Source organism: Cinclus cinclus, chromosome 4 (genome assembly GCF_963662255.1).
Source record: "Cinclus cinclus chromosome 4, bCinCin1.1, whole genome shotgun sequence".
Classification (NCBI taxonomy): Eukaryota; Metazoa; Chordata; class Aves; order Passeriformes; family Cinclidae; genus Cinclus; species Cinclus cinclus.
Window position 1 is genome coordinate 33449933 of NC_085049.1, and position 17480 is coordinate 33467412.

Below are 17480 nucleotides of genomic sequence, written 5' to 3' on the forward strand. Positions count from 1 at the left end.
CAGGCAGAGTTAAGAGGGAGTGAGAGTTCCTCACTTTACTAAATCTACTCCTAGCAATCAATGAACACAATTATCATAATAATAAAGAGACATCAGTAGTGTTGAACTGAGCACACTTAGATGCATCAGTTCTCATGGCAACTCTTCACCTGCTCCTGCACTCAAAAGCAGTAACAGTGTTTATTAGAGCTGGGTATTTGTTAATCAACTTTATCATCAATGAAAATTACTCTGCAGTGCCTTTACTGTTTGCAGTAATTGCCATGTTTTTCCATCTTGAAATCACTCTACAAGCTGTTGTTAATTAAGCAGCCCTCTTGAAGTTCATAAACAACATCAACATTTTATAGTGGAAGAGGTGAAGCAGGCTCAGCAGTTGATGTGTCAGGAAGCTTGGAAAACCAAGTTAGAAAGAGTCCCAGCACCTAATACTATGTCCAGACTACATTCCCTCTTTCAAAATTCCAAATTGCATCATTTGTAATTTGTAAATCGTCATTTTTGTGGCAGACTCTAAACATCAAAGGAAAAAAATAAACAAAAGAAGATAATCTTTCTTTTTACAGTGGCTATGCAGTAATGGAAATGTTACACAAAGTGCTGTTTTTCCTGAGGAGCAGCTGCAGGCTTTGCCACAAGTACTTTTTGTTGCTGCCATTTTTGATATTCCAATGTAAAGAAAAAACTTATGGCTGGATACCTGCTTTCACTTCGAAAAATCCACAAAGTTTCATTTCCTTGAAATTCTGGCTTGAAGAAGTTTTCTGATGCTGATATCTTTGGAATGGTACCACTGAAAACACCGACAGCACCACCACTTTACCTCTGCCTGGGGTGCTCACTATGAAGCCATGGTGATGAGGAAGGAGGCCACTACATGTTCTCACCTGAATTCACAGATTAACCACAGCAGCAGGTAAAACACAGACCTGAGACATAAGAACAGCTGCATGGCATATGCAAAGAGAAGGTAAAAAATCTACTAAGTCAAGTCAACAACTCTAGACCAAAAAAAAAAAATTAACCACCTCTTGGTGACACGAACCAGAGGCAGATACTGTTCTGACAACTGCAATCTCTCAAAGCACAACAGCCAAACAGATCAGTTGACAGTGACAACTGATCCCTAGAGCAGCAGCCTCACTGAGATCTGATCAGGCCTTTCAAGTGTTTTACACAGCTATGACTTCTTGCTCTTTCCTCCCTCATCTCCAGCTCACGAGTTATTTACTTGTCTTTGGCTCAGAGTTCTTAAGTGTAACGTGAGATTTAACACATACACAATAAAGAATAGCTGATTTAAGAGTTGCAATGTGTGGCTGACCAAAGGGTCCTCCAAGAGCTAGAAGTACATTTGGACAAATTAATAATTCCTAGAGCAAAGCCAGGGTGCAGCCACCTGGACTGGTGGTAAATGGAACACTTAGGTTAACACGAACATCTGGTGATCTACAAAGGCAAGGAATTCAGCAGAAGAACACCCTACTTGTTGAACTAAGCAATGTATGGTTGAAAGAGAAAGAAATAGAAGATGAATGAGAAAATGTCCTCTTCTTTATCTTTCTTCTATACTATCCTTTGATGTTACAAGGAAGGTTATGATATGAGTTTTTAGTTAATTTCTTACTTTGTACAAGATCAAATAGACTATATTTTACATCCTTCAAACATGGAGCAAGGAACAATTAAGACTATTGTTTGTGAGAAAAAGGTAATTTTGTTTCTCAAGTGCCCATCTACAAACATTTCAAGAGCAATTGAGTCACTTTGGGAGCTCCCGGTTATTTAATGAAGAACAAAGCTAGAGATTGAATGAAATGCAACAAGTGTTGTGCTTTTTTCTGAGCCCAGCACATTGTTGATTTCTTTTATAAACGAAATTGTAAACTCAGCACATTTGTACTTGCAAGGTATTCATTGGATTGCTTTTCTTTTTAGCAGGAATAACATTGCTTTAGCAACTTAAAGTACATTGATGCTGAAACTATACAGCAGCCTTTCCATCTGCATAGAAGCCTTATGAATGTCTTCCTAGATTTTCATAGGGGTAGTCTGTTTTCAGCAGGAGCCTCAACTCTCTGACAAAAAAAAAAAAAAAAAAAAAGAGAGAGAGAGAGAATGGCACTTCATGTCATTTGTCAGTTTCTACAATGCAATATTATGGAACTACAGATAACAGGTCCTTTCTGTCAGCCTGGGAGGTTTGCATTCCTACAGGGCACCTCCGTGAGTTAGAAGAACTCCATATTGCATTCTGCTCTGGTGTGGGCTGCTAGAGCACAAAGAGCTTATCTGTGATACAGACAAGGCAAGCTGTATTGCTACAACCTGGTCCTCTTCTAGAATTTACAGCTGGGCAATTTTCCAGCCTCTGTAGGTTGAAAAGGTGTGTTTAACAGCTGCAAAGATTGCTCCACATCAGGGGATGCCTAAAAAGCTTTCACAGATTCTTAGGCAGACTTCTGAATCCTCCAGGACAAGGAATTTTGATCAAAATTAAGCCAAGTAACCTTTGGCTAAATCAGGTACAGCAACCCACTTTAACCTGTGTAACTGTGAAATCAATTAGCATTGAAAATGCAATTTTTTCCATTTTTCAGTCTTGATTTTGGAGGATGGATTATTTCACTTGAACTACTGCCACTACATGCCTTGAGACTTCTCACAGAAAGCAAATCTATCCCATTCAATCACCTCTTGTTACCTATTTGATTTTTGGATGAAAACACTGAAACAAAGACTGGTAATGTACTATGGCTTAGACACTATGCCCTGAGGTTGCTAAAGAAAGACAGAGAACCTTTAGCACTTTATTTTTATGACCTATGCATTTAGAAAAATGTGGCTGTGAAACTCAAAGTAGATGATGAATATTTGAAGCAAACTAGAAACACTAGGGGCAATCCTGGTCCCCAGTGAAGTCCTGGAAAAATTTGCATTGGGTTCACTGGAATATGGTTTCTTGCTTGAAATCTAGTATCTGATGGTCTTGATATGCATTACGAGCTTTATTTGCAATGTCAACATTGATGTAAGTCCAATATCCTGCCCACTGCTGAGTTCTGATTCAGCTGCCCTTAAAAGCTTTTCACATTTAAAAAATGCAGTGATCCCACCCTCTGTAATACACTTAATCTCAAAGCAGCACACTCTGTATATTTAGAATTAAGAAATGTCAAACTACTTGTAATTTCTGGAAGTTTAAACTGTCCTAAATAGGTTTAGTGCTAAAAAACCAAACAATTCATAGTAAAACAGATCTAGAGGTAAATTAATTTAAATTGTGGGTTGAAATCCACTGAAATGAACTGTAAAGTTTCAGACTTAAAAAGATAAAATTATGACAGTGCTACATTTGTATGATGCTGTTTATTCTTCCCTTTGGAAATATCAACAAATACAGCTTCAGTTTAGATTAATCACTTACCATGGTTTTTGCCTCTCTATTTTGGACTGTGCATGAGAAAGAGTATTTACAGTATTAAGTATAGTGTTTGTGTCTTCATTCCAAAAGCATCCTATGAGTTAAAGTTAGAGGTTTTTTTCCATTTTTTTTCCAATATTTTTTAGAGAGGCTCTTATTCTGTGTGCACTCTTCATACTAGAACTTAATTACACAGACAAGCTATAAAACTTTGGAAAAAGCAACCCAGTGAAAATGATGGCTGACTGTTGCATGATTCAAGCTGCAATTCTGTACTAGTGACAGGGCAGAATACAGAACACTATAGGCCAAGTAATTAACTAATTTAGCCACTTTACTTCTTTTCAAACTATTAGTATTTTCTGTTACGTTGTTGTTCTTGCATAGCTGAGATTTGACACTGCTATTAATTTTCCAAATTAAGTGGAAAAAAATCAAATGCTGGTTTTATTTGCCACTCTTGAGGCTCTTATTAACTTCAGTAGCACAAAGGTAATAGGCACAAACCTGATCAAAACTGGTGTACAAATATTTATAAGGGCCAGCTGCCAAAATAAATACATCTCTCAATAAAAATTTAGGTTCCTGTCTCAGAGATATTGAATTGTTACAACAGAAAATAAATTTGATCTATAACTTCTCTCTCCCACACGTGGCTCTACTGTGTCTTGCTTTCTACCCTCAGGTCAAAATCTTTCATGCTGACTCCAGAGTAACCCAAGGACACTGCAGATGGGCAGCAGGAGAGGAAAGCTAGCACAGGGTTAGCACCAGACCATAAATACATCACAGAATGGGAGCACAGTCACACAGCTGGACTGTCTTGGCTCTCCCTCCCGTACAATTTCATTAGGCTCATACCTATCCTAAGACCTTCTGTGTGATTAACACTGCTGGCCAGCCCAGCAGGAGATCATAGGAGCATACAAGGCTGGCAGACACTCATAAAATCTCTGCACTAGTGACACTAATAAACAGAAACACAGAAGGAAGGCATATGGCAAAATAATTACTTAAAAAAAGGATCAATGAATTGCATGTGTAGAGAAAACAGCTATGTATGGCACAGACTGGGCACTGGAGGTGATGAAATGAGACATATGCTTACATGGAAAGACAGACTAATCTGGATTCTTTAGGGAACAGGAAAACTAGGTAAGCAACGCTATAAGCAGTTCCACAACTTCCCCAGGCAAAACCTGTCAAATGCAGTATTTGTTGTGCATACATCAGGATGCCTTTCCCATGCCCTGGGCAATTCTGCACACATTGTGGATGTTAGTCCTCTCCATCTCTTGGCTAGGAGTAGTTCCAGGAGGCAGCCAAGCCCAGTTCTAAGCCCACATATGGTGGGTTACCAGGTGTGAATGCCTGAAATCTCTTTGACAGTCATTTTTCAGCCTCAGAGAGTTTCTAGGTCTGAGTCATTTGCAGGAAGATTTAATTTCCAGACCACTAGAACTTTTTCTGACCTGAGCAATAAATTCCAGGAGCCTTCCTTGCTTATCCATTAGCTATATCAGAACCTTCTCAAGGTCCAAGTCCCATACAGTGAGCAGACACCAGGCACTTGAGTAAAATCTGGGCCAATTGCCCTGCAAAAGCAGAAGTTCAAACAATCCTCTCAGACTGTGCAGCAAGTAGTCTTCCATGTTGAAGTCTAAGATCTATTACTATTGTTACACCTCATCACATATCCATTGCCACATGCCCATCTTCCAGCAATCCTGTCTTCAATGGTAATCCAATTTATCCACACACAGCATGTAATTTTGACCTTTTTGCTCCTCTAGGCTTCTTCCAGACTGATTTGCCTAACTTTTTTCCCTTTCCAGCTTCTTTCCTAAAAAGCAGTCATCACTGGTAGGTGCATTGTTTCTCCCCACCCCACAGAGATAGAAGCAATATGAAATGTCAGACTGACAAAAATATTTTCCATTAGAGAGAAAGAGCAAAGAAACAAGCACTGGCCTAATATTTTGCATAAATCATTTCCTTTCCTATACAACAGGGCTATGAGAATGGGTGTTGCTGTCTTAAATACAAAGCCTAACAGTTTAAGAGTTGCACAACAAGAAATAAAATGACATTAGAAAAACCCCAAACCACTTTACCATGGCTTATCAACATCAACACTGCCATAGCCACAGTAAATCCTGTAATCCCATTTTCTCAGCCTTGCTGCCTGGTGTTTCTTTCTACAACTTACTATGTCTTTAATTAGAGAACATAATTCTTTGTGTTTTCACTTTTACAGGAAATTGCTTGGCTCCTTGAAGGCTGACTAAATGACAGTAATAACAAACCAACCAATCCTCTTTAACAGGAATTGCAGAGAAACCCTGTTGACTCAAACACACAAGACTGAAAGTACATTACCGATTTGAAAGGAAATAAACTGTTCTGTGGAGGAAATACTGATGACAACTGTTCTTTCTGTGAATAAATTTTAAATTGTGGATCAAACAAATCCTGCTAATTGACAACTCTGCTGTTGTTGGAAGGAAAAATCTGTTGGAAAATGCAAGCAAAAAGAAAAATAAAGTGGAAGGAGCTGGCTTTTTCAAATGAATGGAAGGAGGAGTATCTCAAGTCTCACCTCTAGACTAGCTTGCTATAACTTATGCCTTTTTGTCCACTGAACCTGAAATCAAATTATTTACCATTCTGATTCTAATTTCACCTTTTATGGATGAGTTCCACTCATTCTAAATTACATGTCACATATCCAGTGATACTGAATGGGATTAATTCATGGGTTGAAACCAAGGTCTGGTCTATACAGAGATGACCCCACTGTGTACCACAGTCTAAGTTCCCATTCCTGTCAGGGTACATCAGTGTAGTCTATACAGTCAGTGTGGAGCAATTAATCTGACCCTGAATTATGATGAAAATAAATGCTCTTCTGGGCTTGCTTACTCTAAATATCAAGTGTTGCATTCAGCATCCACAAATAGACAGACATCTATTGCCATTTAGGATACCACAGGCTCTGAACCTCTAGCTGCTGGACCAAAAGGAAATGAGTCCTGTGCTGAATCTGCCCGTTCTACTGGGCATGCTGGACTCTCCATAGCATCTTAAGTGTCATGAGAACCTTGTGTTAAAATAGCTATCTCAGCCCTAGGCCATAAGCTGATGTGGAGATACCTAGATTTAAGACAGATTTTTTTTAATTTTATTTTTACTTTAAAATACTTCAGCTAATTTAGGTTCAAAACCTTTTGTATTGGTAACAGAAAAGTGAGGGATGTGCTTTTCTCTGTATGATAGTTCCTCAGCGGAGTGCTAGAATAATCATCCTTTGCTGTGTGGCTAAGATTCTGATCCCTACTTCAAAGCACATGTATTGCTTTGATTTCAATGGGATTCCAATATCAGCCACAAAGCCTTTTCTCTTTTCCAGGAAAGCACTAGAAGTATACATAAGGAATAAGATGCTTACAAATGGCCCTTCCCTGAAGACAAGATGTGGTAGGTTGACCCTGGTTATATGCCAGGTGCCCACCAAAGCCTCTCTATCATTCAGTTGGACAGGCAAAAGAAACTGTCATGAAATGCTTGTGAGTCAGGATAGGAAGAGATCACTCATTAATTACCATCATAGGCAAAAAATGTGTGGATATTAAATGATTTTATTACCAATCAAACCAGAGTAGGATGAGAAGAAATAAAACTAAATCTTGAACAATTTCCCTCCTTTCCTCCCTTCTTCCCAGGCTCAATGTTACTCCTGAGTCACTACATCCTCCTCCCTGCAGTGATGCGGGGAGAGAGGAATGGGAGCTGTGGTCAGTTCATCACACATTGCCTCTGCTGCTCCTTTCTCCTCAGCAGGAGGACTCCTCACGCTCCAGCACGGGGTCCCTTCACCCTCTGTGAACTTCTCCAAGAAAAGTCCTTCCCACAGGCTGCAGTTCTTCATGAACTGCTCCAGAGTGGGTCCCTCCCATGGGGTGCAGTCCTTGAGGAACAGACTACTCCATCATGGGCTCCTCTCTCCACGAGTCCTGCCAGGAGCCTTTTCACAGGGTCACAGCTTCCTTCAGGCATCCACCTCATCTGGCCCTGGGTGTTCCATGAGCTGCAGGTGGATTTCTGCTCCCCCATGTACCTCCATGGGCTACAGAGGCACAGCTGTCACACCATGGGCTGCTCCACAGGCTGCAGGCAAATCTCTGCTCTGGTGCCTGGAGCACCTCCTCCCACTCCTTCTTCACTAACCTCTCCAAGTGCTGTTGTGCAATTGTTTTATTTCCCTTCTTAAATATGTTATCCCAGAGGTGCTACCACCACAGTTAATGGGCTCAGTTTTGACCAGCACCAAAGCCATCTTGGCATTGGCTCTGCTGGACTTAAGGGAAGCTTCTGGTAGCATCCCACAAAAGTCACTTCTGTGGCCCCCTACTACCAAAAGCTTGCCACGTAAACCCAGTATAGGAGAAAACACAGAACTAAATAGAAGGGTCATATACAAAATGGCTTATCCCATATTTATGGACAGCACTGAAAATGCACATATTTTAAAGAGGAAGCTCTGTGTGTAGTAAATCCTTCTTGTGTTTGTGGTTTTTTGGTAGTAAAATAATAAAACCACTGCAACTGGTCGTTCTTCAAGTATTAGGGTGAACCAATGCTTTTGAAAGGCAATCTGTTACAACATGAGCAGGGCCTACGAATTTCTCTAGGCAGTGGTAAGACATAAATGGGTAGCAAGGATCTGCAGAGACTAATTCAACACACCTATTTTAAATATATATTTTAAGATAAAAAGAAGTAGCATTTGTAGGTATGTCTCTCTCTCTCTCTCCACTGACTTAAATGGAAGACTAGAATTCCACTTTCAGAAGATACCTAACTTCTAAATGGTTAAATGAGATGTAGTGAATCCTTTCCTTCTATTAAATTTAGCATATATATAAAAAAGGGGGAAAGATAGGGAAGTTTAAATAGACCTAACAGAGTGTGCAACAGGTTTTTTTCCAGTTTCTATTCAAAGATGAATTTTACCCATGGTAAATTAGAATTCTTTGGAAAGTTGCCCATAACCTTTAAACTTTTCTGGTTGATGATCTTAATACACAATAAAGGCTTTTTATCAGTAAATTATGTCTGGATGGCAACCAAACTCTGACTCCTACTCCTTCTCTATGCTACAACATTTTTGTAAAGCTGAACAAACATATTACACCAAACCCAGGGCACAGAAGTGTAAATACAATACCATATAAACACAAAACAGTCCAAAAACAAGACACAGCCAAATTATTTCTTCAGCTGAACAATGCAGTGTCTTTACCTGGAAAGATACTGTATAACTGTAATCTATATTCAAGTGTGTTTAAAATGGATTATCAATCCTTCATTTGTTCCCTCTATGAATTCATAGCTAAAAATAAAATGGAATTGTAAGCTTGACAGTCTCATTTCAGAAACTTCCTGTTACAACTTTTACAAGACCATCATCACATATTCAGATTTGAAGAAATCAGATTACCTGAAAAGGCTTTTGTTATCTGGCATAATCCCTCTTTTCTGCAAAGAAAATGCTGGATTTCTGGAAGCAGGTTTACCTGTACATAAAAAGAGAAGCTTTCATGATTTCATTCAAAAAAATGTTCTTTATTCTTCAATGGAAAATGTCTTCAATGGGTTTGTGTTTAATTTGTCAGAGACACCTCCTGTGCAAAAATCCCATCAGTGTCAACAGTGTCAAGAGGAAATGATAGCTTTGCCCTCCCTGCAATGTTGGAATAATGAAGTTAACGTGTGGACTCTTCCTCCGTGTCCATAACAATGCAAAATTTTAGGGCTGTATTTCTCCCTCTGGCTGCTGAGCATTGACCTGTTCCCTTTCCTCTTTTCAGACTCTGCAGCTTCTCTGTTCTGTCCAGTTACCAACCATTGTCTCTCCTTGCATGAAAATACCCTATGTCTCTTGAATTGCTGTGCTTGGGATCAGAAATAAGCTAACGTAGCTAAATCATAGGCAGGCTCTGCAGCAAAACACTGCTGCACATTGGTATGGTCATGCCAGCAGCAAATAATGTTAGTTCAATATTTAGAGTTTTCCAGAGGAATGAGCCATCTGGTTTAAGTCCCTGCTCTGCTGCAGACTTCCTGAGAGAACTTGGACAACTCTTTGATCACCTTGGGTCTCAGTTATTCATGTGTGTCACATCTGGACATTACAGCATGCTGCCAGGATTATCATATTGCACAGCATTAGAGGCTCAGATATAGTAATATAGGCAGAATGAGAAAAAAGAAGTTTGCAGAAGCCTTTACTGGGTGCTTTACTATCTGAACATATTCAAGGCATGTATATTTCTAGCAAACTACAACTGCCATGAAAGTTTCACTTTGCATACACTTTGACATGGCATCCTGTCCCAGGGAACCCCAGTGCTTGAAGCTCTGACTTCTTTGGACACCAGTGGTTTATTGTATCACCACAGGCACCTTTTAAAAGCAGCTCCATTTCTCTCAGACCCTCCAGCTGGAGTCAATAATTTAGAGTCTTGCCATTATTATCTGTGCTATTTTACATAAAATACAAGTCAAATTATACATGGAGCTTGGTCATATTTTATCAAAGACCTCAGTTTATATCACTCACACACTTTTATCAACAGGTCAGGTGTTTACACAGAAATTACATACCTAAGTAACCTAAACTGTGCCCACAATATGCTCAAGTGAGGGGGAAAATAAAAAGCAATCCTGAAAATACCAGGATAATTGGTACTACTGATGATTTGGACAATGAGGATGCAGGTTGCAGTGCCAAAGCAAAGAACTCCCTCAAAGACCCTGGTCCAGATTACACATTATTGATTGTAGGAGCACTGTAACTGTTTGGAGAAGTGCCTAAATTGTGTTTACAAAGGAGGAATTACATTAGGTGAAACTCAGTAGTGATATAAGATATGAAGCCTAAATTCATCCATCTCTATCTTCGGCCTACACTATCATTCTGAAATATTGCATGCATTTTCTAATTATTTCTCACCATTTCTAAGTTCTCTTTCCCAATAGGAAAAATCGCTTAAATAATTTCCCTTGTAGACACTTTTGCAGCCAGACATGGTGGTTGGGGGTGGCTAAGAATGCAGAAGTTCAAGCCAAAGAAGAGAAAAAGGAAATTTGATGCTGAGTTGTAAAAATTTTCAGTATTTACAGTGAAATACTTACAACCAAACTAACATACTATGCTCAAATGAGAAATTGCTTTTGATAACTGGGTGTGATATAAAGAAGAATGAATTACTGGTATCTGACAAGTACTTCTCAGCAAATAGAAAACATGAAAGGAACTTCATTTCTGCTAAACCATGCTGCTGCAGTATAAAATAAACATTTAATAATTCTTTTTTTTTTCTTATGAGTGAGGGCTGAAAATCTGGACTTGTCTGTCCTTCCATTCCCACAAAGGACAACACAATAATGTCATACCTTCTGGAAAAGCTCTAGATTATGCAAATCTTCTGTTTGAAAGCATCCAGTACCACCATTTTTTCCAGAAGATAAGCAGATGAAAAGATCCCAAGGGTTCATACCACCTATCCGGAAAGAAAAGAAGTACTTTGAGAAAGAAAATATCATACAATTGTTATTTGTATAAAAAATACTTAGAGTGAAATCTTGAAGGACAGCAAACTGTTGGAGAGCTAATTACATGAACAGCTACAGGTTGCAGAAGGATAAAAGTCATACTTGCTACCAGAGTTCAAGCTTTGGAACTATATTAAGGGGTTTTACAGTGGGCGTTCCATGTTGCTCCTGCCTACTGATGTCCAAACCCTGCTGTTTGACCTGTTCAACATTCAGAAATTAAAACATTTGGTAACATGATGCCACTTTAAATTGTTCTCTTTTTTTCTCAACATGCATGCTTATAACACATATCCAGTGCTATTTTGATGTAGCGGATTCCTAAATATTAGACATCAGACTGCCAGATATAGAACTGTTGCACAAGTGGGAATTAGATTGCTAGCTTCCAAACTAATGTGATGTTTCCTTCCTGGGACAAAGCTGACCTGAAGATACAAATAGGTCTTGAACTTGCTCATATCTCAGCATGTGGTGTAAAAATGCCACTGTTGCTTCAAATAACTATGGTCAGCTTCCTCACATGGTCATTTGATTTCTTCTGTGTACAGTCTTTGTTATCTGGACCAATTAGAGATGGTGGCAGCTCACAATAGAATTATTGCATCTGTTGAGGACACCATGAATATGTTCAATAAAGGCTAAATTATTTAACTGATAAGAAGACAATCAGTAATAATGAACTTACAAACAGAAAAGGCAGTCAGAGAAGCACTACAGCATCCAGGGGTATAGAATAAGGTCTCAGAGCTCCCTGCAGAACAGCTATTTCAGGGGCGGACAGGATAGCATTTGTGCTATCCATCTGTGACACCTTCTTAATTTTATTAGGTTAACTCCTTAATTTGGTCTGACCAATGGCCCACAGAGGTATTTATTTTATTTATTTCCTTTATTTCCTTTCCTTCTTTCTCCAGAATGTTTTTTTTTTCCTATCCCAATCATGATTACAAATGTCAAGCAGGGTAAAGATTCCACTTAAGGAGATTTATCATTCAATTTATGTTAAGTACAGTAATGAACTTATTGTGTAGAATGGATCCAGGACTATGAAAGCAACTATCACTTTTTTATGTTTATAAGCAGTGCAACAAAGCTGAAGAGATCAATTTTCAGTTACACTGCATTGAACACTGCAACCAGTTCTTCAATTTCACATTATGAGAACCAGTATTATGGTCTAAAAGTAATTAGGGTATATGAAATTTAGGGAAAAACAGATTTACTACATGCTTCTTTGTGAAAGAAAAAACAAAAAAAAACCTGCAGGTAGATAAAAATGTCACAGATAGCAAACAAGCAAAGCATTAGAGAAATGTACAAGCAAAGACCTCATTTTAGTGCAAAAGTTTGGTAGCACTAACAACCTACTCAACGACCTCACCAGCTATGTAACTATCAGATAAGCAAGATGTTATGCTTCTGACTAGCAAACACCCTTGAATAAATCATTATAATTACATATAAATCACAATGCCTAGTTGTGTGCAAATTGAAAGGGAGCTGGAGGGAACTCCATTTCTCAGAAGCAGCTCATTTCCTTCCCTTGTTTATTGTGACACATCCTGCCCTGGGAAGAATTTGATCCCCGACTCCAGAGGATATGCTGCACTGTGTATTTGCCTTTAGGATACATCAGAGTGATCAATATGAATGTACCTAAGGGAAGGAAAGGAAAATGTACCCTCAGATCTGTTGTGCTACTGAGCCAGAGCCCAGGAAGAATAGTTCAGGAGAGCTTGGATGCCTGCCATTACTTGTGTTCTCTATTCAGAGTAATTAAACCTCTAGCCAGTTATTTCAGTACAGAACAATCAGAACTGAAAAATGTCTATTTATAGAAGTCAGGAGACTTCCTATGAGAAAAACAGTGTACACCTAGTGCTGTCTCTCAGATTCAGGCTGACAGAGAAGTGTAACTTCTATTGAAATGGATTGATATATTCCTCATAAACTCTACCTGAAAAGAATTATTGGAAAACAAAAACAAAGACGTCATGGGTTACAGCAGCTATTTAGTTCTAGAACAGGCTCCTCTAGGAATCTATTTTGCCTCAAATTTGCCCATGTCACTCTATCCAGAGCTTAACTTTTTGTGGAAAATGAACATGTATTATCAGGAAACCAACAGTCTGTCTTCCTTCTGCATATTTAATAACAGCAGAACTATATCTCAGGAAAAAAAGTGTTACTCTTATTAGTATTCCATTAACATCACATGGGCCATGCAAAGGACCAAAGATCCCTTTCACAGAACTTATTTTTAAAGTAAAGCAAGATACATGTGAGCTAAAACATTCTACAATAAAAGAGAAAGAACAAAAGTGATAGTAATAATAAACATCATTTGCATGGAAGGACTCATGTTTCAAAATCTTTCTAGAGACTTTAATTAAGAAGCTTTAATAATGTCCATAATATTCCATTTTCAGTGTATACACTGTTCTGCTGGTTTCTCGCAGACTGCAAACCAGAAGCAGGCTTTTTACAGGACATTTGAAAGGGAAAGTTAAAAAGAATGCTTTATATCTGAACAATTTAATTATTAGCAATTTGCATTAAGCTTTTCCCACAGAATGAACTTTGTCTCTAGTTATGGAAATCCTGTTTGCTTTATTCAGCAAACCAGTGGCACACAGGAGCTGTAGCTCACTTAGACAGTATGAAATCACACCTCATGGAGATACTTTCTACTCTTTGTTTTATTTTGCACTTGGATATGTAAAAGAGTGGCAACAAAATGAGAATATGCAATTGCATGTTCATCTGCTCTCTGAATATCTTTACAAATCAAGACAGTTCAGTTCAGCCTGTTAATTAAGGCCCTTGTATACACAAGGAATGCTCATCTGCAAAATTATATCTAATTATGCAGGAAAAGTGAGCTTTAAGTGGATACATGCTGGCATCATAATGCTTTTATCCACCTGTCTTTTGGCAGCTCTTAGCTTCTCCTCTCCTGCAGTCTTTGTAGCCGTTATCCAGCCCTATTTCAAAAAGCATTTGTAACTGCAATGGGTATCTCATGTTTACCTAAGAATACCAACTCGAGTTTCTACTTCAATTAATAGCAGTACAGCATGATTTGACTGAAATCTGATGTGATCACCTTTACTCTGAATGAGTCAAAGAACATGCTATTCAATTCAGACAAAAAAACCCTTCAACTGAAGTTTGATGTAATATACAAATTCCAATTTTCAATGAGATAGTACTGTTTTCATTGGCTTTGACACTGATCTGTCATTTGAAATAATTAAAATAGCTAATGTGGAAAAATAATCTTAAAAATAATAGTCTAGGGAGAAAAGCAAAGATGTTTTTTAGCAGCAGAGGAAATAGCAATGGAAATAGCAAATGGAAATACCAATAAAAACATTTAGTTTTTCTGTAACAATATTCTGCAGAGAGTTTTTGTATTCTGAGAGAATAGACCAAAGTTAACAGAAACTAAATGAGAACTGTAGGATTTAATGGGGTTTCAAATTTATAGATAAATTTCAAGAATTTCTGAAGGTGATTTCTAAAGAAAAGGTATTTTATTCCAGTCATTGAAATGATCACGTTCTCCCCGTGAACTATGGCATTGGAGGCTAAATTTTGACAGAAAACTGTTAGATGCATGTACCTCTGAAATTTTTAATCTCTTACGAACATATTATTTAATTTAATCAAATTACTACGTTTCAATTCATTACCATAGGCTGAAATTTCATTTTGCAGTATAATTGTTTTCATTTTGAATTTTGAAATGAAAGAACTTTGAAAATCAAATAAAATTTTCATCTTGCATGTTTATCTTCCTGTATTTCATTCATTCTGGGGAAAAAATAAAGGCACTTGGATTTATTTTTATTTTAATCTCAAGCTTATTTGTAATTTTGCTTTTGCTCACACCACTGCCTTGAAATTAATCAGTTTATGAGCACTAGAGGAAAAGAAGACAACAAGAAACAGCCAGCATTTGTGAAGAACATATTACATACAAGCATTTATTTTCTTCTGACAGAGTAACTGATCTAGTAAACAGAAATCAGAGTAACCGATTTAGTGAAGAAAGCAAATATTAGCAATGAAACAATTTGACTTTAGTAAGTCTTTAGACAGTGTTTCCACATAACCTACCTATGAGGTGATTGCACAGCTATTTGAAAAAATGAAGTCTAATCCACTATCAAAATGCTTTTTTTTTTTTTTTTTGAGCAGAACCTCAAAAGATGCTCCACTACACATCCAGCTCTGATCAAATTTTTTGGTAACAAATTGAATGATGGAATAATAAGTGCATTTATAAATAGCAAGTGATACTAAATTAAAAATAAGTATAAGGACTTTGCAAAGCATGGTCAGAATTCAAAATAATTCTCATAATTGGTCCAGATTCAACCCAAGGTAATTCAAAACAAGTTAAAAGTGCCATAGTTCATAAGAAGAAATCAAATGGAGAGGTACAATTTGCCATAGAGCACTACTGCAGAGAAGGACCAAATTTATAAACTGTATATGAACTAACAATACAATATTGTTGCCAAAAAAACAAAACAAAACAAAACAACCAAACCAACCAAACCAACCAACAAAGCAAATATAAATAACTCTTCAGCTGTTGGCAAGTATTTATTGATGCTGAAAGAGTTGAATCCACTTCTTAAAAATTTCAGTTTTAATTTATTCCATGCCAATTCCCCCCAGAATTCTAAATAGCAGCCCTGCAGATATCAAGAATTGTAACCAAACCTGCTTATGAGGGCTGTGGTGGTAACAATGACTGGGGTTAATCCTTCTGCTTCATTTTGTGTTGGTCATACCTTTCCAGCAGCACCGTTCCCCTGTTTTGGAAAGCATGGATTCACTAGAGAGTTAGACAAAGGAGACAGATTTTGGAAGACCTCCTACTGGGTCTGACTCGGATGGAGTCCATCCTTTGTCTAGCACTCACGCAGTGATGTCTGATTTGGTATCAGACCAGTTTACAACACACCACTGTTTTAACTATTTCTGGGTGTCAGTGCCTTCTCGGCATCCCACTCTGACCTGCAGCAAGGAGGCTGGGATGGTCATGAGGCTGGAACGGGACACGGCCAGGACAGCTGACCCCAGCTGGCCAAAAGGATATTTCGTACCACATTATGCTGCACTCAGCAGCAAAAGCTGAGGGAAGAAGGAAGAAAGGAGCAGGGGGGAAGACACACACATTCACTGATGGCATTTTTCTGCCCAACGAACCGTTTGGTTCCATCCATCATGAAGCTCCCATCCTGGGGACGGCTGAACACTGTCTGCTCACGGGAACTGGTGAACTAATTCCTTGTTTAGCTTTGCTTGCAGATACAGCTTTTGCATTCCCAACTAAACTGTCTATCTCAATTCATGACTTTTCTTACTTTTACCTTTCTGATTCTCTCCGTCTTCCCACCAGGGGGAGATGAGTGAGCAGCTGGGTGGTGCTTTGCTGATGGCTGGGGTTAAACCACAACACCACAGAATAAATTTTTACCCATTCAAAATAAGTTGTCTCTTTAATCACTGGAGACAGGATACAAACTAAGCATTTTCATTTGCAGCAAGGGATACATAAAGAACAGTTTCTAAACACATGTATCAAATACTGGAGTACCTTACTCTAAGGAGGTTATAGAACCCCAGCTAAGGGAGAACTTGAGATTTGTACAGGATCCTTTTGTAAGAGAAATTCATGACAGCTCAACTTGAAATATATTTTCAGGCACCTCTAAGCTGCATGGATGTAAAGAGAAGATTTTCAGGAAAAGCTATTGTTTACATATTGATGCATTCAACTGTATTCAGTTACACCAGTTTGTAATCCTGATCTGTAAAAAAAAAAAAAAAGAAAAATAAAAATGTAAGTTTTTTATGAATGTAAGTTCTAGCTTTGTGAGTCATGAGTCCTCATAGTACACAAGGGAAAAAAAAGTCAACCTCTTCTGCTCCTGCATGGTAATGGGGGGAGCACAGATTGTACTGAGTTGGGTGAGGAAGAACATACGTACGGAAGTAGCTGTGCACAAACCCTACTTTAAGCTGGACAGAGGAATATGCTGGGCTTCAACCCTGCCATGTAGTCAATTTATAAGAGCCAATAGTTTGCTAGCCAGGAGCTTAAAGTGGAAATGCTAACAGATGTCTGAAAGACGGGACTTCTTCCTCACTGCCTCTGGACTCTAGACGGAATTTTATGCTCTTCAGCATCTCAGAGGGCAGCAGCATCAGGCAGGCTGCATGATGGGGTCGGAGGATGTGGGAATTCTACACCTCTGAAGATATGAGCTTCACAGATAACACTCCAGGGTAAAATATCCTTTGAAGCCTATTTCTGGTTACAGCATTTTGGCCATCTTGTTGTGCAAATATAAGAATGCTGCTTGTTGGACTGAATAGTTTTGGGGTTTTTTTGTTAATGACACATCCTCCTGCAAGC

The 17480-nt window shown here is 38.4% G+C and overlaps 1 protein-coding gene across 1 annotated transcript in view; it reads right to left on the reverse strand.

The window, feature by feature from the left end:
- The window catches only part of CPED1 (cadherin like and PC-esterase domain containing 1), a 141720-nt gene that overhangs the window by 97195 nt on the left and 27045 nt on the right, over positions 1-17480 (reverse strand). The window contains exons 3-4 of the mRNA XM_062491067.1: positions 10883-10989; positions 8925-9000 (exon numbers count right to left, since the gene is read on the reverse strand). Coding sequence (XP_062347051.1) covers positions 8925-9000; positions 10883-10989 — 183 coding nt within the window. The remainder of the gene's footprint in view (positions 1-8924; positions 9001-10882; positions 10990-17480) is intronic.